The 25,433-nt window shown below is 40.0% G+C and overlaps 1 protein-coding gene across 1 annotated transcript; it reads left to right on the forward strand.

Annotated features, from left to right (window-relative positions):
* Positions 1-349: 349 nt before the first annotated feature.
* LOC134674507 (neo-calmodulin-like) lies at positions 350-24,790 on the forward strand. Its single transcript, XM_063532599.1, has 7 exons — positions 350-425; positions 2,711-2,814; positions 12,840-12,979; positions 13,669-13,812; positions 14,987-15,193; positions 17,057-17,113; positions 21,434-24,790. Exons 1-7 carry the CDS (start codon positions 423-425, stop codon positions 21,538-21,540), a joined length of 762 nt encoding a protein of 253 aa, XP_063388669.1. The 5' UTR covers positions 350-422; the 3' UTR covers positions 21,541-24,790.
* Positions 24,791-25,433: the final 643 nt, after the last annotated feature.

Genomic DNA, 25,433 nt, shown 5'->3' on the forward strand with positions numbered 1-25,433 from the left:
GTCCCTGTAGTAGTGTACAGCGTGCGAGCGTGGCTCCTGCTCCGACGAGCCGAGCCAACATATTCTCCGCGGTCAACAACTTCTTCGCTGATTCGCCGCTGGTGAATCAGCTCAAGGGCATCATGGTGAGTCCCTGTAGTTCCATGGTGAGTCCCTGTAGTAGTGTACAGCGTGCGAGCGTGGCTCCTGCTCCGACGAGCCGAGCCAACATATTCTCCGCGGTCAACAACTTCTTCGCTGATTCGCCGCTGGTGAATCAGCTCAAGGGCATCATGGTGTGTCCCTGTAGTTCCATGGTGAGTCCCTGTAGTAGTGTACAGCGTGCGAGCGTGGCTCCTGCTCCGACGAGCCGAGCAAACATATTCTCCGCGGTCAACAACTTCTTCGCTGATTCGCCGCTGGTGAATCAGCTCAAGGGCATCATGGTGAGTACCTGTAGTTCCATGGTGAGGCTAAGCCTTTAGCTAGGCACGCTACGGCACTAGGACGGTCCATACTATACAAAAACTACTTTGCCCTGCGCGGCGTGGAACTGCGTCGCCTGCGTCTCAGGATAGGTACGCTTCTTAGCCTTATAGTAGTTGTGCACAGAGTGCGAGCGTGGGTCCTGCTCCAAGCAGACATGTTTTCCGCGGTCAACAGGTACTTTTATACCTTTTTTTTTTTTTATGGGAGGAAAATCCGTTATGGATACCTCCGCACCGCAGGGACAGCGCGGAGGTTATGTCGGACTTTCACCGACTAAAAACCTCCCATTAGTCCTTCTCAGCGCATTTCGGACGGCTCTGGGATCTCCAGTGAACGCGCCAGTGCCGTCCTAACGCTATGCCTCTTTGAGGGTACTCTCCTTTTTTTTTGGTCGCAGTCCCTAGCTGCGACCGTCTCCGACCCCGAGAACCCCTTTTAGTCGCCTTTTACGACAGGCAGGGGATACCGTAGCCGTATTCTTACGCGCGGGCTACAGGGCGCAGGTACTTTTATACCTAATAACGTGTTGAACTAGCGTTGAACTAGACTATAGTTGGGTGCACAGTGCACCCAATGGTCTAAAGGCGGTATTCCACCAGAGTGCGGCACTGTGCGGCACAAGCATATTCAGTACAAAAATGCTTGCACGAATGCCACCTTTACAGTCCCGATTAAATAGCATCTCGGTACAAAATCCACCTGTGTGATATGTAGAGTAATTTCACTGTGTGTTTAAAAATAAATCTAAAACAGTTTTCAAACAACTTTATTTCATTAGTCGACTAGATATAATTGATTATGAATCACCGTGAAAACTACCCTTGACCTGTGAACTAATAACAGGAAAACATGCCACACGATTTGATCGAATATCGAATTCCATCGAGCAAATAATTGGCTTCGTTCGCAGTCCGTGGCTGGGTCAATTGGATCGGTAGTAACATAGAGTAGGCATAACGACAGTAAGCTATCTTTTAAGTTTTAACAAGCAGCAACGGCTGCGAACGATGCTATTAAGCTTAGAATTTATTCATGATAGATGGCAGGACGCTGGAGTATCGATCCAGAGGCCGTGAGTTCAAGTCTTGTAATTGCCAGACAGTAATTTCAGTGCTCAGCCAAGACAGTAATTTTTCCACTTTTTAATAGTATAAAGCTATCTTTAAAAAATAGGAATTCGCGTTCGACGTTCAAGTCTTATCATAGATGGTCCAATAACTTGCATGCTTCTCTCATTCTTTAAGATTTTGACGACAGTTCCTACTAGAATCATAGTTCTGTTGTTAGCTCGTCCTTTAAAAATTCTCTATTAAAATTAATTGTGTTTCACGTCGTCTTTTGCGCGTGTCGCGTTGTTTTTTAAATAATTTGTATCAAAAAACTTCAAAATTCGCTTCGGGTTATTTCGTAAAACTAAAAAACTATCATAAATAACATGCATTTCTGTCTACAACCCATTCTTCAACAATGTTCCGTCAGGCTTAGGTGTGCTGATGTCAGGCAGTCAAATTACTTGATCTCACTTTACCGTGAGCAACACTATGTTTGAAGATGGGCTACTCTTTTGTAATGTACTCTGTTAAGAAAACAAGATCGGGATAGTGAATGACCTACATTTCTGTGTGGTCTGCTCTCCACATTGCTTACTGACCGGTCAGTCTAGTCCAGTTGTCTCTTTGTGTGCATAAGATAGTTATGGAGTACGGTTTGTTAGGGCCCCCCCACATCTGGCGTCTTTCGAGCGTCGGCGTCTACAATTCTATGGCCGACGTCGATGCAACGTCGACGCAGCGTCGCAGCGACGTCATTTTCCATAGCGCTGGACCGACGCCGACAGACGCCGACGCTCGAAAGACGCCAGATGTGGGGGGGCCCTTAGTGTTAGTCTACTGTAAATCGGCATAATATATTACTATTGGACCAGGAAATGTCTGCAACGATTTCGATAGCACACGCAGTGCAAGTGTTATTTATAATTACGTCATAATTTCGTACAAGTTTTACATTTAAAATAACACTTGCCCTGTGTGTGCTATTAAAATCATTGCAGACTTTTCTTGGTCTAACTCGATAGAGTAAGAGTTGGTTGATAAGCCATATCTGGTGATATCAGCATAGGTACTACTATAATAATTTTTAAATTTCGCATGTGGAGCAATTTATGGGGCAATATGTAGGCAAATTTTATGGTAATAACAAGAATCCATATAAGACGAAAAACTTAACATGTCATGTTTTTCAGACGAGACAAACCAGCAGTGGTGGCGGTGAGCCGGGTCCTCCGGACGAGGCCTCTCGCCCCGCCAGCCGGGGCCCTCCTTCCGTAGCCCTGAGCCACTCTGAGAGGTAAGGTGTAAGTTAAGGAGGTACTTTCAGACGAGACAGACGAGCAGGGCGGAGGTGAGCCGGGACCACCGGACGAGGCCTCTCGCCTTTGAACCACTCTGAGAGGTAAGGTAAATATACGTTAAACCTGATCAGAGAAAATCAAGTAGTTTGACTGGTTGAGCCTTCTCGCCCCGCTAACCTATAGCATTCCGTAGCATTGATTCCATCGGTCTGAGTGGAGTGACTACCAAGGTCATACCTTACCTACAACTCCCAAACACTGCCTGAATAATGAAACGTACCTACCTACTACGCGTAGCAAGTGTGGAAACACAAAACGTCGAAAGTAATCCCTAAGCGCATTCACGTGAAGGCTACGTGCGAACCGTAGCTGTCTACGGCGTAGCGGGCTGTATTCTCTTTGCTTGCTAAATATAGAGGCATATTCTGATTTCAAATAACAGGTTAAAATTAGATCTGAATTAGATATATGATCTGTCAGTGTCAAAAGTGATGTTTCTGGTTGACAGGTCATAGCCCTAATTAATGCAAATCTAATTAATACAGTATTAAAATCAGAATACGCCTGAAAGTGGAGTCGAATGGTATATAATTGTAATAAAGGCGAACTTAGGGTACGTATATTTGCCAAACCTTATTAACCATATTGCATGTAATAAAAAATATTTGTTTAAATTTGAACTTAATTAGCTGTCAATAAAGTTGAATATAAAGTTGGTGCGATGAGGTCGTGAAAGATCTGAACGAGCTCGGTGCCGTCGATTGGACGGAAACGGCGCTAGGCAGAGAAGCATGGCGTTCCTTAGTGTCAGAGGCCAAGATCCACTTCGGGTCGCTGCGCCACGGCAGTAAGTAAGTAAGTAAGTGAAGTTGAATATCATATCCGCGATATATGTAACCAAGGAGTTAACTGCAGCATTGATAATGGGGGTGTAATGGGGTCATAATTCTGCCCTCCTAAGTCGAAAAGTGCTATCTCAAAAGCAAATGATTTTGAAAATGGACCTCTCAGTAATAGAAACTAAAGTTTAATAAGTTAGCAATGAATTTTCTTTTGAGATAGCGCTCTTTGGCTATGCAGAGCAGTAATAGGTATCAAAACATTAATGGATTTATATCAGAATTTTGCTTACTCAACTCAATTGCTGACAGCAGTCAGTGAATTGCTTATCAGAGTTATCAGCTTATCGATCCTTTTGAATTGAAGCGTTCAATAAAATGAAAGGGTGCTTGAATCTATTTAGATTCATTTTGAGTGCAATATTGCGTGCTTATTTTTCCCGACTGATAAAAATAAAAAGGTGTACTGATGTATATTAGTATGTGTAATTATTGAATGTAGGCGAATACGCATAATAATAAGTAGGTACCTACCTAAACCTATTATATTTACACAACTATAGTCCTGATACATAAGCATACACTGATAGTATTTTTATTTTTGGAAATGTCAGAAAAAACACTTTATGTTCTTGTGCCATAAGCAACAAACAAATAATAATTTGTTTGCAAAAAAGGGTAAATACATACATGTATGTGTAATATGTGTTAGTGTAAAACGTTGTTTCACCTTTTCTAACTGTTTTGAACAGTATCCAAATGTTACAGTCGCCATCAGATATATCGGAGCGGCTAAGGTGCTCACAAATATCTGAACACGCCTCTATTGTCAAGGCGTTAGAGTGCGTGTTCAGATATTGTGAACACCTTGGCCGCTCCTATATATCTGATGGCGACTTTACAAAGTTTAATAGGATCGTTGCCTACCTTATTATTCTAAAATACTAAAATCAAAAACCTAAACATATTGTTAAATGATTCGATACTTAATACAGAAAACTAATAGTTATTTTTCCAAATCCGGGAATTAAATTGAAACACCCGTTTTTCAACGCAATCCCAAAAGGGATCGTGTTAATCAAGAGCCTGAAGCGAAAACTGCCTGAAATACGAGTGATTTATTATACGCAGATTATCGTGTGATTACTTAAACTATTTACGAAATCAAACAATTACTTCATTAAATCATCAAATAATTACTTTCACTTGTTTCGAGGCTAAAAATAATTTTTATAAATCTACTACATTATTCGAGTACGATGAGGGTGAAGTTTTTAGCAGCTTATGCTTGTACGTATTTTACCGATTGGCTCAAACATACGTTGATAATTTTGCTTTTAAATGATTTAGAAAATTTAAATTAAGTAGGTACCTTTTCAATATCCTTTAGCTTTGTAAACGCACTGGTTAGTAAAAATAATCAGTAAAAATTCTTGGCGACGTAATTTCGAACCATGTGTTATACCAAGCACATGTACAGTCAACGGTTAAAGATATGGGTGTACAAATCATTTCAAAAATATGTCCCATAACTCTTATGTCAGTGAATTAAGAACAATGGGACATATTTTTGAGTAAGTTGTCTACACCCATATTTTTACCGTTGACTGTACGTCGATTATAAAAAAAAACCACTAATTATAAAAAAACATAACTATGCTCTTATGTTTTTTTTTTATAAGTTGTGGTTTTTTTTTATTACTTTTGACATCGGTGAAGTCATCATAAATTTGATGTTAGTTATGTTGTAAGCCATTTTCATAAAGAAGAACTACAAGGATACGTTTCAACATAAAAATCCATCACAAATCACTTATCCAATAAAATACACAAGCTCTATAAAAAGACGAGTAAACAATAAACATTCACAGCGTCCTTAGCAGAGATTTGTCATAAAATTCGCTATAAATTCTCGATGGCCCAGCGGGCGCAAATCGATACAGATCCCTCTAGAGTACATACAGCCGGAAATGACGTAAATGGCGTGAAATTCAATGGAGTTACACCTTTTTGTCAGAGCCCATAAAGCTCATTTTACGGTATCTTTACAGTAGTAGGTTGAGTAGGTAACCCTAGCGATCGACTTCTTGACTTTTACAATTAATCACGGGTGTTTACCGTGTTAGTTACGCTACGAAGCCTTTTCGCATTTCGCATCATACCGGAAGGTACATGAAAATGATGTAATTTTGCTATAATTTAGAATTATGCTTAGTGTACTGGAGTTGGCACACACAAAAAATATAATTTTGACATCAAAATTTAAGTTTGGATTTGCCTCCGTAACCCTTTATAATATCATCTTCAACGTGCAGCGCTCGCTACGTCCATAGCAGGACCATATATATTATTTGCTTGGAATAATTAATCACCTACATATAGCAAATTAATCCTCCAAGGTTTGTCAACAATGGAATTGCAACTGTGTCAAAAGTAGGTCAATTTGCAAAGTTCGAATGTTTTTAGTTTGCCCGTGACCTCGACTCACTCCTAACAACACAACACAACACAACACAAACACGGCCGTTTTCTCGCCCTTTTCACGACACCCCGCTAAATTATTCACAAGAGCTAAAATATCGGCTCACTTTCAGACCTTTTTCTCTGGGATATAAATGTACATACTTATGCTAAATTTTGTTGAGGAGTTATCGACATTAGCTGATCCCGATGGCCTCTCACTCTCACTCCCGCTCGTTGTTTTAGTACCTACCTAGGTACTTACTCGTACATATTTATTCAGAATTGACTATTGTATGCGTGAGATTACTGTACTGGATACCGAAATCGTTTGCTTTTTATGAATTAAGATAACCATCGTGTTCATGCCATATACAGGGTGATTCATGAGACGTGAGCAGGACTAATCCGACACACTCAGTAACTGATAATTGATCGATCACCGTAGTATTTAGGTGAAACAACACCACACTTTTTCCTATTTTTTAACTTTTTGGTGAGGGCAAATTTAATTCTCTACAATCTTGGTCACCCTACAAAACCTAATTAATAAACATAAAACCTCTTTTACCGTAATGACAGCATTTTGATTACGAAGAAAATGAACTGTCAAACTTGGTGAGATACGAGTTTTCAAAAGTAACCAGACCGTGATGACAGTGATGACATTCAATTTGACACAGAATATCGGTAGTTTGGTGTTCTAATTTTAGGGTGACCATGCATGTCGTAAATAAATTAATAACTTTTTTTTTAACACGACTACAAAATTAACGTTAAACTCTCTAATACTGATACGAAACAGTTGCTTATAATTTACGAAATGCGCAGTGTTAGTCCTGCTCACGTCTCCTGAATCACCCTGTATAATGTTCATATCAGACCACTTGGCTTGACTTGCACATTTTTTTTTAAACAAATTTATCGTTGAAATTTACTCGTTTTAACTTTTAAATAATGGATTCCATTTTTTCAGTGTGATCTGTGAATGTTTTAGGCTCATTTAGATGCGAACTCGCATGCGATTTTAGTTACATTGGACCTACATACATACATAGATCCAATTTAGCTGACTGATCAAGTGATCAAATACACTATTTTTTTAGATTATAAGATTTTTATTGTATATGTGATAGTTTGTAAGTTAGTTTCTATAGCTAAGATCTATATGCCTGAAAGTAAATGATATTATTTTTTTAAATATGTACCTCTATGTAATGATGCAAGTTCTCGCACCTCGTAAATGTGCCCATAAGGTTATAAAGTGTAGGTAGTGAATGTTAAATATTGTGGTACCTTGGCTGTTAGCGAGGTACAATTCATCTCTCAGCTGTATAACTAAAGTTCTGTTATAAAGCCTACGGCTTACCGGAGGCGGCTTAAGCGGACTTTTCAGTTTTCAACGCGCTCTCTCACATAATCTAATATAATATCGGTTTCGGTACCAATTAACAATAAAAAGTCGCTGTCGATAATTAGATGATGATGTGATGATGGGACTAGACCGGAGTGAGGCCGGGCCGGGTCTAGCGTGAGTCATAAATTATTCACGTGATAAACTGATAAAATAAACGCCACTTTTTAACGTCGCGTGACAATTGCGTCCATCTTAGCCGTGCAGATGGCGTATTATGATCGCACTTATCGCATATGATGATATGACAAAAACATAGCTACACATACTTATACAAGCAAGCAAGTCGGTACCTACAGTAAAACAGATTTTAAACCTGTGCTTAAATTGCTTAACGCAGTGCAAAAGCAACGAATAAAAAACAGTTGTATTTAATTCTAAATAATTCGCGAGTTGGGTCTCATTCGTTCAAGCTGAAAAGGGCCTCGGGATAAACAAAAGAGATGTTATTCCCAACGCTTAGCAAGCGTTGGAGATACGTATTTTCATACACCCCATATTATTTATTTATTTATTATTTCAAATAACAAATTGCACCTTACAGCTAATGCCAAACCGGCACAAATTGGAATACATTAACAACATAAAGCATTTTTAACATTATTTATAATAATACAATATACAGCTAAGACACATGTATTCATTGTGGTATGGTACTCTTAGGCATCTCTCTTTCTAACATCCTCTTGCATTCCATCGTCACTCGCCATACGTCGTACGGTACATATATACGGTATATAATACGTCAGTGCGGTTACAAAATTACAGCTGCAATGGATCTAAGGGTCATATTTGGGGGTTTTCAGAAAAGAACATAAATTTTTTTAAACAATCATCTTTTGGGTTAATTCGATCTATAATCACGGATTAGAAAAAAAAAGTGAGCACAGTTTTCCATTGGATACAACATTTATGAGTCAATTTTGTGACCATTCATACCAAATGTATGTGAAAATGCTTTACAAACTTGACAAAATATTGTCCGAGTATTGTCAAAATGATAATGAGTAGAATTAATCAGGTAAGATAAGATAAAGATAAGATAAAAAATAGTTTATTCAAGTAGGCATATTACAATGCGCTTATGAACGTCAAATAAACCTTTACCGGCTCCAACCGTACACCTCTGCCCCGAGAAGATTTAAATCCCCCCTCAATTGGAGGAGGGTATCCCAATATGGGTATGGTAGGTATGTTAGATTTCCGAATTAAAAAAAATCAGAATATATTTATCTCAAGTAATTAGCATTCCAAGTTTCCAAGAGAAGTAATATTTTATAGTGATCCCCACACTAGGCTCAGCCACAGAATAAATAATAGTACTAGGCACAGAAGACTCGCTCTCTAACAAAACGCGCCTGTTACGATCAGCACAGATACTTATGGCAGCTAGGTGCCGATAGCGCCACGCGCGGCTTATGGCTTTCCCCAAAATTAGTGTGGAACGGATGTACTTTTAGCTACCTGTAGCAAAGCGACGAAATCGCGGAGTGAGCCACGCCTGGCTCAGCCTGTAACGTGGGAATTTACCTACTTTATCGAATTATTTCTCAATAAAGTTACGTGGTATACTTTTATTTAAATAGTCATTTACACTGGTTCCGTGTAAGGTATGAGAATAACACGGTCAAAAGGTCACCCTTCCTTATTGTGTTACGAACCAAATTCAAACATTTACACACGCACGCGAAGGATTTCATTTCTGTCAAGATTCGGGCCCTCCCTCGGGCACCCTTAGTATTGGATTATGTTGACGGGAAAAAATGCAAAAGAATTTATTAAGCTACCGTAAAATGGTCCTACTTTGCTCCAAAATTGGCTCCGCTTTAAGGAAATTTTGAATATTTTTAAAACTGTTCATTATTTAAATATTTAGACATATTGAATATGAAGAAGAACATAACATGTGACATATTTTATAGGTAAATCAACTTTATGAAATGTTGCTTTATATAAAACGAAGCTCTGAATAATGGGCACAAGATACCCATTGTTGGGGGTATTTTTGCTCCTACCTATAGTTCACTCAGAGGTGCAAAGTTACCCCGTTGTGCGCCAAATTAATAGGTCCCGCAAAGAAAAAAGAGATTATTTTATGATATTTCGTTTGTCTGAGTATATAAATAATAATATAGATATGTTATGTTTGGATATATTACACGTTAAGTATTTTTTTTTAATTGGAGCATAGTTACCCACAAAGGAGCAAAGTAGGACCATTTTATGGTACTTGGAAATAAAATTGTACTGAGTAAATAAATACCGGGTGTGGCCTGTAACACGAGCAAATATTTAAAACATAGATTGTACTCCTCAAACGGTGACACTTTTGTTCAACAACTTTTGAAAATTATGAAATATATAGACTCCCTATTTTTCATACAAAATAAATATTATCTTCAATGGACGCCATTGCCACGCCATATCATTGTGATTGACGTTGCTTGTCACGCCATAAACATAACAAAATTCGCAATACATTGCGTCTTAGAATAGACTTGAAAGTGAATTAAAATCAAACCACAAGTTATTTTTAAAAGTCGTTGAACAAATGTTGGTCAGTATAAGGAGTACAGCCTGCAGTTAAATTTTTTGCTCATATTACAGGCCACACCCGGTATAAACCCTTCAACGGACGAAATTCTAAGAAATCAATTCAAGCCTCATTGCCACCCAGTCCTAAAATTTTTGCGGAAAAAGATGACGTTGTAGAGTGGTATTTATTTCCTTAATAACCATCTTATTGTAAGCTTATAAAGGGTTAAAGAACTTAATCCAAATAGTCTAAATATCTTTTCACCACACACCAGCTCGGAAAGCCTTACTTTGCACTTCAAAAACTGTTAGCAAAGTTGCATTTTATTCACATGTGAGGCAAAGTAATCAAATGCAAATTTTTAGTTGTTTTCTTGTGTTTGCTGACTATGACTAGAATTGACTTTTAAATGATGATTTTCGATGATAAATATTTAATAACATTCATTTGGATTTGATTTGGTTTGATTTTGTTTGATATTTTACATTTAATATTTGCTTCAGGTTGGTGTGGTGAAAAATTTTGTGTTTCACTCGGGGGCAATTTTTTTAACCCTCGTGCTTTGAAACCCTCGCAACGCTCAAGATTCCATTTTTCGAACCACTCGCTACGCTCGTGGTTCAATTTTGGAATCTTTTGCTTGCTCGGGTATCAATATTAGCACGAGCGGTTAAACAACAACTTTGCCCCCTTGTAAAACAATAGTACATTTCGATGCTAGTGCGGAAGGTATGTCATTACTTCACGAGTACCGAGATATCTTGCCACGAGCCGCAGGCGAGTGGCAAGACTCGGGACGAGTGAAGAATGACATTTCCGCACGTGTATCGAACGACGTTTTTTAATACAGTTGCGAAAAAATAAGAAAAACATTGTTAATCGTACACTAAACAAAAGTGGTAACAGTGACAGCTCGGTTAGACGTCGTCTTTAAGTATATTATATCTATGGGCGTTTGGCAGCTATTCCGTTCCATTCAGTCAACTTATTAAGAACGGAAGTTTCAATATTGAATATTAAAAAATAAACGTGTTATAATGATGAAGAGGTAAGTAATTAAATGTGAAATATGTAATATTTTTCGTATTCTTACATTAACGGTAGGTTTTTATGCTGATTACGACGTTTAAAGGAAACTAATATTAACACTCATCAATAAGTAGTCGTGAATTGGAACAAGTATAAATTTAAAAAAATTGGAAAAGTAAAAAGCACTAGTTCGAGATAACCAACTTTCCGCACGCTAAACAGCTACGTAAAGTAGCACTTTTTGAGCAACTGTATTAAAAATAACTATTTACAGTTTACTACTGGTAACCACCAGCACCCACCAGGTAGGCAACCAAAGACATTTTTTTTACGTACTTATATAAGTAGGTACCAACAGCAAATTGCCTCAACATTACTTAGGCGATGTTTAGCACGAAGCTATAGTTTGCAGATGTTTGACTTCTCACTAAAATTCTTCCCCGTCAAAGCAGTTCTAGCATCTAACTTTGGCCCAAATAGTTTCGGTTAGCTACGCGTAAATTCCCTAAAACCTGTTTAGGTAAACTGAAGACGCATATTATCTAAACCACTACTTATGACTAAACCATGAATAGGCCAAGGCCTACGCCATTTAGGTATTTCATTTTCATTTTTATTTAAGACTAACCTTTTAGGGCGTCCGCCAGCTGGCGCGGTTGCACGGAGCGGGTTTGCGGGTCAACGAAAAATAGTAAGAGCAACGCCACATAATTAATAATAGTACTAGGTACAGAAGACTCACTCTCTAACAAAACGCGTCTGTTACGATCGGATAGATATGGCCGCTAAGTGGCGACAACACCACGCGCGGCTAATGGCTAGCCACCAAATTGGTGTGGAACGGATGTACTTGTAGCTACTTGTACCTCTAGCAAAGCGACGAAATCGCGGAGTGAGATACGCCTGGCAACGCTAACTGGTGATGACGCGGACGCGTGTGCAACTAATGGCTCCTCTACACGATGGGCCAACGCCGGTCACTCCAAGGGACGCATTTATGCGTTAGAGGGAGCAAGTGATATTGCTATGTCATTCTACCGCATGGCTGCGTCCCTTGGAGTGGCCGGCGCTGGCTCATCGTGTAGAGGAGCCATAAGAATCGACTTACCCCCGCGTGCGTGCGCCCGCTCCAGCTAGCGGATGCCCTAAAAGGTCAGAAGATAAAAATGACCCCTTTCGTTCAGTTCTTGTAACCCATCTCTCTCTCATTCATCGGTTCTATCATCCGTACGTTTATAACTAGAGATGCACCGGATATCCGGTTACTATCCGTTATCCGGCCTACCCGGTCATTATTTTACTATCCGGCCGAATACCGGATAGTGTCCTACTATCCGGCCGGATACCGTAACATTGCTTGATTTCGGAGTAAACAAATTGGATTTAAGAAACAGACACGGTAATTATCGTACTTGTTTATTATTTTAAAACAATTTAAACATTCCACTGACTTTTACGCGCACTCATTTCGAACTTAGAAATGTGTCCGCGCGAACGTTCACTAGGAAATAGGTCAAACCTCAGAATGCGCACCTGAAAAACCGAAATATAGGTCTAAGTTCCGCTGGCCGAATATTCGGGGGCCGGATACCGGATATTCGGCCTGACCATTGGCCGAATATCCGGTATCCGGCCAAACAACTATCCGTTGCATCTCTACTTGTAACCATCTCTCTCTTATTCATCGCTTCTATCATCCGTAGATCCGTACGTTTATAATTATAACCTCTGTAATTGTTGCAGCCAGCTGTCTCAGCGATCAGTATCGCCCGTACGCGTCCAACGGCAGGTGACGTTCCTCAAGCCGGCCGCCGACACCAACCTCGACAGGAAGGCGTCTGTCGTGGATGAGACCAGCGGCATTACAAGGACCCAGATGAAAGGTACGTGAGACTAGGGTTACCTGCAGATGACAGGAATTTTCCTGACGTGTCAGGAATTTTAGCCTTTTGTCAGGAATGGGGACGGAACACGAAAATGTCAGGATTTTTATGAATTGATAGACTTTTTTATAAAGTATCTTTTTATTTACTTAAATAAATTAATTAATGCAAAAACATTGTAAAAAAAATAATAAATGAGATCCACTAAATTTATCAATAACTTCGTAATTATTAATTAACTAATCTTTTCTCAAGCATTCATACATAGATGTTTTAGAAATCGAATCGTACCGCTTTGACGGCTAGGACGACGACGACGGAAATCAGGAATTTTGTCAGGAAATTCTAAATTTGTATCTGGTAACCCTGACACTGTCATCTGTTAAATTGAGACGTGAAAACCGACAAAAAATGTGTGGGACTTCACCAAGTAAGCACTGTTAATCTGACGATGCGCGAACGAGACTTTGCGGAAGAGGGCAAGCATTGTAGATCGTAGATAGAGTTAGACCAAGAAAAGTCTGCAGCGATTTTGATAGACCGCTCAGTGCAAGTGTTATTTTTAACGTCAAACGTCTATGAAATTATGACGTATAATAACACTTGCACAGCGTGGACTATCAAAACCGCTGCAGACTTTTCTTGACACCGTAACATCGTCAGTAAATATACAATTGTTAATTTTCCAGAATTTCGCGAGGCGTTCCGTCTGTTCGACAAAGATGGCGACGGTACCATCACCAAGGAGGAGCTGGGCCGGGTGATGCGCAGCCTGGGACAGTTCGCGCGTGTCGAAGAGCTTCAGGATATGCTGCAAGAAGTGGATAGCGATGGTGAGCTAGTCCATTTAATATTGCAAACTAGCCAAGGACTGCGGCGTCACCATCACCAAGGAGGAGCTGGGCCGGGTCATGCGCAGCCTGGGACAGTTTGCGCGTGTCGAGGAGCTTCAGGATATGCTGCAAGAAGTGGATAGCGATGGTGAGCTAGTCCATTTAATATTGCAAACTAGCCAAGGACTGCGGCGTCACCATTACCAAGGAGGAGCTCGGCCGGGTCATGCGCAGCCTGGGACAGTTCGCGCATGTCGAGGAGCTTCAGGATATGCTGCAGGAGGTGGACAGCGATGGTGAGCTAGTCCATTTAATATTGCAAACTAGCCAAGGACTGCGGCGTCACCATTACCAAGGAGGAGCTCGGCCGGGTCATGCGCAGCCTGGGACAGTTCGCGCATGTCGAGGAGCTTCAAGATATGCTGCAAGAGGTGGACAGCGATGGTGAGCTAGTCCATTTAATATTGCAAACTAGCTAAAGACTGCGGCGTCACCATTACCTAGGAGGAGCACGGCCGCGGTATTTTTTTCGGTGCTCCTCCAACATGATCGGTGACTTTGCCCAGCTAGCTTTTCATTCATAATTTCATACCAGTTCTCGCTTTTATACCTCTCGTACAGTCGCCATCAGATATATGATATATCGGAGCGGCCAAGGTGCTCACAATCATCTGAACACGCCTCTATTGTCAGGGCGGGGCGTTAGAGTGCGTGTTCAGATATTGTGAACAACTTCGCCGCTCCGATATATCTGATGGCGACTGTACTTGCATACTTCATACAGTTCTTTCATTCATTTACAGTCTTTTGTACTTTATTACGTGATTACTTATTTATTTCGCTTGCTCGGCCGGGTGCTACTCGAAAAATTTCGCGCGCTTCGAGGAACGTCGAGATATCTAGTCTATTTTATGAAACAACAATCAATCAGTGAAAGATATATTGGTGCGTAATATACCTAAGGACTAAGTCAATCGCTGCTTTAACTAACTAACACGCACTCAATATATATACAGTGGTACAATTAAACGAAATTAATAACTAGCTTAAATCTAAAATAGACCCCTGAGGCATTGTACCAAGGATGCTGGCGGCATTTCCCCGCTGTATCGCAATACTGATACGTTGTGCGAGGTAACCGCCAGCTCTTCGGTCACACGCACTACATTTTCAGGTGACGGCAACGTAAGCTTCGAGGAATTCGTCAGCATCCTCTCCAAGTCCATGTCCGTGGGGAGCGGCGCCAGCTCCGCTGAGCAGGAGGAACGCGAGCTACGCGACGCCTTCCGTGTGTTCGACAAGCATAATCGAGGGTACATCTGCGCGTCTGATCTGCGAGCGGTGCTGCAGTGTCTTGGGGAAGACCTTTCTGAGGAGGAGAGTAAGTGAAAATCTTAACAGTTGTAGAACTGTAGCTTCGCGACGCCTTCCGTATCGTATGTTCGACAAGCATAATCGAGGGTACATATGCGCGTCTGATCTGCGAGCGGTCCTGCAGTGTCTTGGGGAAGACCTCTCTGAGGAGGAGAGTAAGTGAAGTCTAATCTTAGCAGTTGTAGCACTGGTCCATGAAGCTTCGCGACGCCTTCTGTGTATTAGACAAGCATAATCGAGGGTACATCTGCGCGTCTGATCTGCGAGCGGTGCTGCAGTGTCTTGGGGAAGACCTTTCTGAGGAGGAAAGTAAGTGAAAATCTTAACATTTGTAGAACTGTAGCAGCGCGACGCTTTCCGTGTGTTCGACAAGCATAATCGAGGGTACATCTGCGCGTCTGATCTGCGAGCGGTGCTGCAGTGTCTTGGAGAAGACCTTTCTGAGGAGGAAAGTAAGTGAAAATCTTAACATTTGTAGAACTGTAGCAGCGCGACGCTTTCCGTGTGTTCGACAAGCATAATCGAGGGTACATCTGCGCGTCTGATCTGCGAGTGGTGCTGCAGTGTCTCGACGAAGACCTTTCCGAGGAGGAAAGTAAGTGAAAATCTTAATAGTTGTAGAACTGTAGCTTCGCGATGCCTTCCGTGTGTTCGACAAGCATAATCGAGGGTATATCTGTGCGTCTGATCTGCGAGCGGTGCTGCAGTGTCTTGGGGAAGACCTTTCTGAGGAGGAGAGTAAGTGAAAATCTTAATAGTTGTAGAACTGTAGCTTCGCGATGCCTTCCGTGTGTTTGACAAGCATAATCGAGGGTACATCTGCGCGTCTGATCTGCGAGTGGTGCTGCAGTGTCTCGACGAAGACCTTTCCGAGGAGGAAAGTAAGTGAAAATCTTAATAGTTGTAGAACTGTAGCTTCGCGATGCCTTCCGTGTGTTCGACAAGCATAATCGAGGGTACATCTGTGCGTCTGATCTGCGAGCGGTGCTGCAGTGTCTTGGGGAAGACCTTTCTGAGGAGGAGAGTAAGTGAAAATCTTAATAGTTGTAGAACTGTAGCTTCGCGATGCCTTCCGTGTGTTTGACAAGCATAATCGAGGGTACATCTGCGCGTCTGATCTGCGAGCGGTCCTGCAGTGTCTTGGGGAAGACCTTTCTGAGGAGGAGAGTAAGTGAAAATCTTAACAGTTGTAGAACTGTAGCTTCGCGAAACCTTCCGTGTGTTCGACAAGCATAATCGAGGGTACATCTGTGCGTCTGATCTGCGATCGGTGCTGCAGTGTCTTGGGGAAGACCTTTCTGAGGAGGACAGTAAGTGAAGTCTAATCTTAGCAGTTGTAGCATTGGTCCATGTAGCTTCGCAACGCCTTCCGTGTGTTTGGCAAGCATAATCGAGGGTACATCTGCGCGTCTGATCTGCGAGCGGTGCTGCAGTGTCTTGGGGAAGACCTTTCCGAGGAGGAGAGTAAGTGAAGTCTAATCTTAGCACTTGTAGCACTGGTCCATGTAGCTTCGCGACGCCTTCCGTGTGTTCGACAAGCATAATCGAGGGTAAATCTGTGCATCTGATCTGCGAGCGGTGCTGCAATGTCTTGGAGAAGACCTTTCTGAGGAGGAGAGTAAGTGTCTCTCGCGTTTTGTACCTCCATTGACATTTTACTGGGACGTCAGTCTTTCAGTGGTCACAGATGGTGCAGCTCAGCTGAAACGTAGGAATTTTGGGTTTATATATAATATATGTAGTACCTAAAAACAATGAAATCATATCACGGTAGACCCGTTCGTGTAATTAAATAGCTACTAAACTATTATTAAGTTGTTGCGAATGCTCTTGAATAATACCAACATAATTATGTTTCATTTAATTTCAGTTGAAGACATGATAAAAGAAGTGGATTCAGATGGAGATGGCCGCATTGATTTTCTAGGTAAGGGTATGAATGTTATGATATTAAGATATACTAAAGGGCATTTCTCAGGAGGGCCGTTTTTACGTGTCCGGGGCAGTAATTGATTGAATTTACTGTTCAATAAATCTGAATTAATTTAGGCATGATCTTCAGCTTATATTCTGTCTGGGACACTATCAAATTATTTATTTATTATTTATATAATACAAGAAAAAGAAATTCAAATGCCAAAAATGATGTTCGGTGGGCGTGTCCCGCACCCAGATTTTATGAAACAAAAAATTATTACTCAAGATGGGGCATTAGATCGGAGTTATTATGGGTATTCACGCATAGGGTATTAGTTAGCTTATCATATTCTTTATATCACAATAATGTGTTTGCTCAACACATTGAATAAAACCAAATTTACGATGTGTCCCGGGCTAGTGACTGATATCGGTGTAATTTGCAAAACATGTCGGTACGCCTTCAAAGTTGTAGACCAGGAACTCAGTGTCTCAAACATAGCATGCTTTAGTTGTGCCTTAACCGTTGAATAAAGTAGAGGTACAGTCACAGTACAATAAAGTGATTTTTTAAACGTTTCTCCGTCCTTCGCTGGGTTTGGTCCTATGTTTTTTTGAGATCGGTGGTGCAATTTACTCTGAAAGTTTTAGTGCAATTATCGTTATGTCAGTGATTAAGAAGTCATCGAAAGTACGTAAATCCACCATTATCACATCTCCTCTGTATCGTTCATGCTATTTCTGTAATTGCTAAAAAGCCATTAATTTTGATATCGCTGGTGTTGATTTCCCTGGTTTCGGTGGATTTTTTGACCACCGATATCAAAAAAGTGATCACTGAATTCAAATCCTGCTTTGTAAACTAGTTTGTTGTACTAATTTATCATGTCTAAAAGTGAACGATACGTTGTACAAACGTAAAATTATGTTTGTAAGTAAATTATGTCATAGTAGGTACACAAAATCACTAGTTCACTATGAGTAGTTTTTTTAAACCAGACCCAATGTTTCTTTCTCTGTTTTGATATTCTTTTCCAACCAATTAAGTAAATTATGTTCGTTGTCCTCTGTATCACCAGAGGCCCTACACCTCGATACCTTTAAACATGTCAGCCATGTTAAATAAATGTAGTCAATTAGATCCCACTTCTTTTAAAACAACTTGTGTATGTAAGTACTATGCAAGGTGAACCCAAGGGACAGGATGTACAGAACAAGGGATTAAAAATAAAATAGCGTTCTAATGTCGAGATCGCTTCAAAGGCACTGAGCGTACCTACTGATCGATATTTCTAAAGGATAGCCATAGACACAAATTGAACACAGCAAATGTTTTAGCAATCCTCAATGTCTTATGTCTTTGTCAACAACTTTGTTACAATTTAGCTCAAGTGTTTGAGGGTGCTGGAGATCATAATTAATTGGTAATTGGATCTTCAAGCATTACTCGACTACTTCAAATATTGTAGTTTTAAATTGACGGAGTTCACGCTTTTAAACTCTTTTATTAAAAAAATACTTGTTTTCCGTATTGCATCACATTGCTTTATAAGTACATTAAATGAGCATTGAACACCACTCAAGAGTGTATTGTTTACGGGTGCAGGTAACATAAGTTTTTTTTAGATGCGTGTGCGGTCGGATTGCGTGAAACAAACATCTTCTCCTTCATGGATGTAATAATGCAATGAATAAATGATTATAATGTGCGAATTTGTGGTCGACAATGTCGACATGTCTGAAACTCGTTTCAGGACCACACATCACCCTATTATATGAGGCCAGTCATATAGTGTGGGATATCTTCTAGAGATATATATTTACAAGCCGTAATTTGGTAATTTTAAAATCTTGAGTCTATATCTATTAAATTTATGTAAGCTTTCGAGATCATTAGCCTTGTTACATCGCTTATCAACAAATAGGATTGAAAAATATGATTAAAATAATTATATAATTGAGATATAAAACCTAAATGTCATTTTGGTGTAAGCATTATTGAATTCGATGACGCAAATTGATTTCAGTGCCTGCACATGATTTCGGTGTTTTTTAAATCTCAAATATCTTGAAAACTATAAGGTTCTAATGGAGGCCTCCACTACCAATATTTTTTATATGAAGGGTAGATTTTAGGAAATAAACTCGCATATTATATAAGTTAAAAAAAAAAATTTGGCACCGAAGTCAGGCACCGAATGTCATCTCTGAGAATCGCCCTAAAGCTTGTACCTATGTGTAATTGTGTAGGTATGTAGGAACCTTACTTTATTGCGCAATAAAACAATTATAGTAACAGCACCAGTCATGGGACATTTAAGAGGAAATTTGGAGTATTTATGATATTTCCCTTATACATGTAAATGGTCTACCGCTTAGCGTGTTAAAAGATGAAAGTCCTATCCGCCTTTCATGTTTTAGGCGTGTTGTATCAAAGATACTGCAATTAGTTTCCACATATTTAACAAATTAAAACTATGCTTTTTTTCTCCAGTCATGGACACTAAAGTCCCAGTAATGGGCCCCCGGTAATGGACGTGGATCCAGTAATGGGCCCCCTATAATGGACATTGCTCTATCAGTATAAAATATTGAAATGGGGAATAAAATACGGCAAAATAAAACAATTTTTGGTATAAGCTTCTATCGCTAAATGTATTTTTCTTTCCACAGCCAGTTATTATTGTATTAGATCCATCGAGACAATTCTAATATACCCTAACACAATTAGTTAGGGTTTAATGCGATAAAGTTCCCATGGCCACCTCCTGTCTCCATCATCAGATCAGGTCCATGTTATCATAATATTGCATTATCATCCGATTTGCATACTTAATTACGTACTTACACAAAAATTCAACTGAATCGGAAATCGAAAAGTGGGTCAAATTGAGCTACCAAGATTGGACCCACACTAACTAACAGGGCAAGTTAAGTAAAAGTTTGGGAAAACGATATTAATTTATCCAAAGTCCGAGAATACCTACTGATTGACATATTTCTTAACTTCATTTTATTTCTGTATTGTTTAAACATGAAATTATGGCATAGCAAGCATCATTCTGTCATTTGTCCCATCATAGGAGGTACGCAGTTTTACAGCTCCTATAATGGGATTGGGCCAAATACCACTATTTTTTTACATCTTTGGAGTCACAACATAGTGTGTTGTTATACCTTATCTCATGGTAAATGCAATTAACAAAACACATTCTAGTTTTCATCAAGTATTAATTAATTAAAATTTTATAAATTAACTCACCTTTCTTAGCGAAGTTGTTAAGAATTCGTAGTGGTATTTTTTTTCAGTGACACGACAACTTTTAGGTTGACGCCAATTTCTTAAAAAACAACCAAATTTAATAAAACTTCAAACTGAAACAGCTCTAGGACTCTTATTTATGATAATATACAGCCAGTGTTTATAAACTACTTTTAGATACTTATTTTAGAGGAATTATGTTTTTTTGTCCCATTACTGGTTCCACGTCCATTATAGGGTCCACTACTATATACATATTTGAATAATACATTATTGAATGACATTTCTAATGTACCTAACATACGTACCTACCTACCTATAGGTACCTATAACCTATCTTCATGCAAAACGAACCCAACCTGATGATCAATTCAATCGTCAGCAACAGTTGTCGGCGCTTACGGCATTTATTTCACTTATCTAAACAATAATCACTGAATTTGTAGTAATAGTAGTAATAGTTATTTGTACAACAAGAGATCAAAGTTTGATATTTCTTCGAGTGCTTATAAACTATGAGTCCTGTGCAAGCAAAAGACTCTATAGTAGATTCACGAGCGTAGCGAGCTTCTTTTCATGTGTTGAAAAAACACGTCGTTATTACAAAGGCGAACTTATCCCTTTCAGGGATCCTTTCTAGTTAACCTTTGAGCAATTGAGGGAGAATTGGAAAACGAAATTGAAATAAGAATTTGAGTTTGAATTTGAGAATTCTCTTTGAAATTCCTGAAACGAATGTAACTAATATTTAAATTACTGAAGCTGTAGGTACAGTCAAGGAATTTAAATTCCGACCCATTTCGTACTTTGTCACAGTGACAACCGTATGAGGTCTCTAGCGGCTTTCATATTGATTGTCACTGTGACAAAGTACGAAATGGGTCGGAATTTAAATTCCTTGACTGTACCTATTCCTTAAAAGTATGCCGAACTTTGGGTGGTATTCCATCTGTCCAATACCTTGGTCCAATGTCATTGCGTCTCATGCACTCTCTCATTAAGCAAAATGTGAGACAAAATACACATTGGAAAGGTGAAGTAGGTACCACCCTGTTTGTTGTGTTTCAGAATTCGTCCGAGCGCTTGGCGAGCCGGAGGACGCATGTGACGAAGAGGACGAAGATGACGTCATTGACACCGAGATCGCGCTGCCGAGGCCTGTCGTTGCCAATTAAATCGATCAAGTAAACCAACTACTAAGAGTATGCGTTTTGTGTTTGTGTTTTGTCTCTGTCGCACTTGACTACGACACTTGAGTGCGACAGAGACAAAACAAAAAGTTGCTCGTGCGCGCATACCCTATAGGTGACAGTCCATTTCCAACGACAGCAGCACTACCATTCATTTTATAATGGAAATTGACAATAACATCGACGCGTTTGTACTAGTAGTGCAGCTGCGGTCAGAAATGGAATGTTACCTTAAGGGTAACATAAGGGTAATAACATAACTTATTGTCAATTTCCATAGTAAAATGAATGACAAGGCAATGAATGACAGTAACGTCGCAACAGTAGTGCAGGTGTCGTTGGAAATGGAGTGTCACCTTTACTGGACAGTCGCCATCGGAGTCGCCAGTGTTCTCACAAATGTCTTATTATCAAGATGTTAGGTCGCGGGCGGATCGGCCATTGGTCTGTAGCTATCAGTGGCGGATTTGCCCTAAGGCCCGGTAGGCCCGGGCCTAGAGCAGCAAGATATTAGGGGCGGCAGCATAGAGAAATATAGGTAAGACAAGAGTGCTCACTCCATACATCGGCTTTGGTACCAAAAATATTAATATTTTCATAGTCGACATCTAGCATCGAGTAGCGGTATCAGTACCGCTACTTGATACTAGATGTCTCTCGAGTGGCGACCCCCGAAAATTGTATTAAACAACAATTAACAACCAATATTAGAAGCAGAGGAGAAAATAGAGTTCCGGTGTTAATCCTTTTATAATATTAGCTGAAAATTGTTGAGCATTAGACTTTTCGGTCGCCGCTACATCTATTGTCAAGTAGTAGTACTGATAATTCCGCTACTCGATGCTAGATGTCGACTATGAAAATACTAATATTTTTGGTACCAAAACTGATGTATGGAGTGAGCACTCTTGTCTTACTATATTTCTCTATGGCGGCAGCAAGGTGGTAGTCTATAGATGGGTGCTGAGAAAGGGTCGGCTAGTAGTTGCCACAGAGCCTGGGGCCTAGGGCGGCCAACTATGCAAATCCGCCACTTATAGCATACCTACAGTCATCGCAGTCGATGTATAGGATGTAGACTACCTCCTCAAAATACCTTCTTTAGTCGCTGCAACTATCATCTGCAATGCTGTGGCCAATGATGATGATGATGGTTGTTGAGGGCCAATGATGGTCGCGGACTGGACGCACGCGCCGCGTGCCGCAAAATTCAGGTTCAGTCAACGGCGACTGGACAATTTATTGGTTTAAAGAAGAGTTGAAATTAGAGATGCACCGGATATTCGGTTACTATCCGGTATCCGGCCTATCCGGCCATAATTTTAATATTCGGCCGGATACCGGATAGTGACCTACTATCCGGCCGGATACCGGATAGTGACCTACTATCCGGCCGGATACCGGATAGGAAAATTGCTTGATTTCGGAGTAAACTAACTGGATATAAGAAACAGAGTCTTAATCATAATCGTACTTGTTTATTATTTTAAAACAATTTAAACATTCCACTGACTTGCACGCGCACTCATTTCGAACCTAGAAATGTGTCCGCGAACGTTCACTAGGAAACAGGTCAAACCTGCAGAATGATTATCCGGTATCCGGCCAAACAACTATCCGTTGCATCTCTAGTTGAAATCACTACATAAGTCGTATAAGTTTCGAACTCAAGATGTATATTGTAGAGATGGGCCGAATACGGACTTTGCCGAATACGATTATTCGGTTCAGCTCATACCGAACCGAATATTCGGTCGAATATTGCGCGCTACCACGCGGCTAGTGCTTTCGTGAAAAGTTTTGCCCTTCAAACTCGAATTTTCTGATGAAAATATCTTAACTTACAGCGTGGCAAAAAAGAGTTGAAATTGAAAAGTGGCAACACTGTAGTCCCGTCCCTTTCGAACCAATAAATATACGAAAACGGGACGACACAACAGTGTTGCCACTTTTTAATTTCTACTCTTTTTTTGCCAAGCTGTAGGTACCATCACGCTCCGCGAATGTTGCGCCATTTAGGGGTCCCAGCTAAATTGGTTGTTCAATAGGTACTTACGCTATAGAATTTCCAATTTAGCAAGAACCCTAAATGGCATAGCAATCCCGTGTGGTGACTGTACCTCCTAATAATAAATTTATAATCTTTGCCTATTTACAATTATAAATACATCAATTTTACGATTTTAAATATTGCGCATGTATATATAGCTTAAATTCGTGGTTTAATATTACGTTCTCCATCCTGTATTAAATAATGTAATCAGAGTGAGATAGCTTGTAACAAGCATAGATATGAACATTGTAGTATTACCAAGTATTACTAACATATCTTATATAATCGTATGTACGAGTGTGTATCTTCGAGGAGAATGGAGTCGCTTAACTTCAAACTCGGGTAAATCCATCTGTCCGATTATGCGATTTTGGTATTAAGAAAACGTAATAGGGTAGATATTTGCTGAGAGGGTCCAATGGATTTACCCGAGTTTGAAGTTAAGCGACACAAGTGACCTAAAAAATAAGATAATTATACTTACAGTACCTATACAGGCTGTGTCTGATCATAGGGCTTTAAATCCAGGGCTCGATTCTACTCGCTAAACTGAGCTACTTTTATTATGGCACCATCACCGAAATCCGGAAAAAAATATACTTTTTCATACATTTTGGCTGGATAGATGTCGACGTTTTCTATGGAAAAGCCAAAAAAAATTCCCCGAATTCAGGGTTGGTCCCATAGTAAAAGTAGCTCAGTTTAGCGAGTAAAATCAAGCCCTGGATTTAAAGCCCCATGGTCAGATACACCATGTATACCTACAATTCGCTTGTCCTCGAAATTTCTTGAACAATTCAAATTTCCTTAATACCTACTAAAACATATCTTAACAGGGATTAATCTACTTTCAAAATAACTCGTATTTTTAAAGAACTGGATTTATGAATTATCTTAAACACCAACAGCTGAGAGAGCCTAGAAAACTATTTATTAGGTACAACTTAGCCATTTACAGTTAAAGGACAGAAGTTAATACGTGGATTTAAAATTTCCCCTGCCTGTCATAAACAGCTCGGCAGGGGTGAGCCATTTTGACGTCACTTATGACAAGTGTAGATATTAATATAGATACACCTTAGAAAGAAATATTAAAATAAAACTTTAATAATTATAATTTAAGTAAAATGACAATGCCTTAGTACAAATGAACTTTAATAGTAGCATATGGACAGGGCCGGATTAACCCTAAGTCAAAGTAGGCAACTGCCTAGGGGCCCCGCCTCGGCTTGGGGGCCCCGCCTCGGCTAGGGGGCCCCGGCGGCTCAGCGCGTACCAAATAAAATTTTGTTCCTTAGGCTTAAAATTCATGAGCAAATTTTTTATTCTTATAATAATGAATATGCTTTGTTATTGTTTTTTTTTCGACCCATTCTTTAAATTAATGAAATATTCATTCTGCGTAGGTACCTGTTGTAAAGTTGTAATAATAGAGGTTTTCAGGAAAAATGGTTCAATAAAAATTCGAACAACCAACAACTTTTGAGTTATTTCGACTCAGAATCACGAGGACTAGATTGATTAAAACAAAGAAAAAGAAAGAAAACGAAAGTGTCCCCAGTTTTTCAAAATAATGCTCGACCTTCAGCCTCAATTTACCATTGGTTTATTGTGTTCCACATCTCCTCTACTTCAGCTTAGCCTTTGGCGTCGCTGCGCCAAGCTCGGCCTACGGTCTCACTTTTTAATACAAAGGACATTGGTTCGTGTCTGTGCTGAACTATTTATCCTGAAGCCTGATGAAGCACGGCTTTGACTTCGCATGAAAGCTCGCCTCACTGAGGCACTTCGGATTTTTAGGCCCAGATGAAGATCGAGACCCGGC

This window comes from Cydia fagiglandana, chromosome 20, assembly GCF_963556715.1.
Source record: "Cydia fagiglandana chromosome 20, ilCydFagi1.1, whole genome shotgun sequence".
Lineage (NCBI taxonomy): Eukaryota > Metazoa > Arthropoda > Insecta > Lepidoptera > Tortricidae > Cydia > Cydia fagiglandana.

Bases quoted from the DNA above. Each gene is read 5' to 3' on its own strand.
- LOC134674507 (XM_063532599.1), top strand. The intron at 2,815-12,839 runs GTAAGGTGTAAG...TAATTGTTGCAG, and splicing joins GCCCTGAGCCACTCTGAGAG to CCAGCTGTCTCAGCGATCAG. The intron at 17,114-21,433 runs GTAAGGGTATGA...GTTGTGTTTCAG, and splicing joins TGGCCGCATTGATTTTCTAG to AATTCGTCCGAGCGCTTGGC.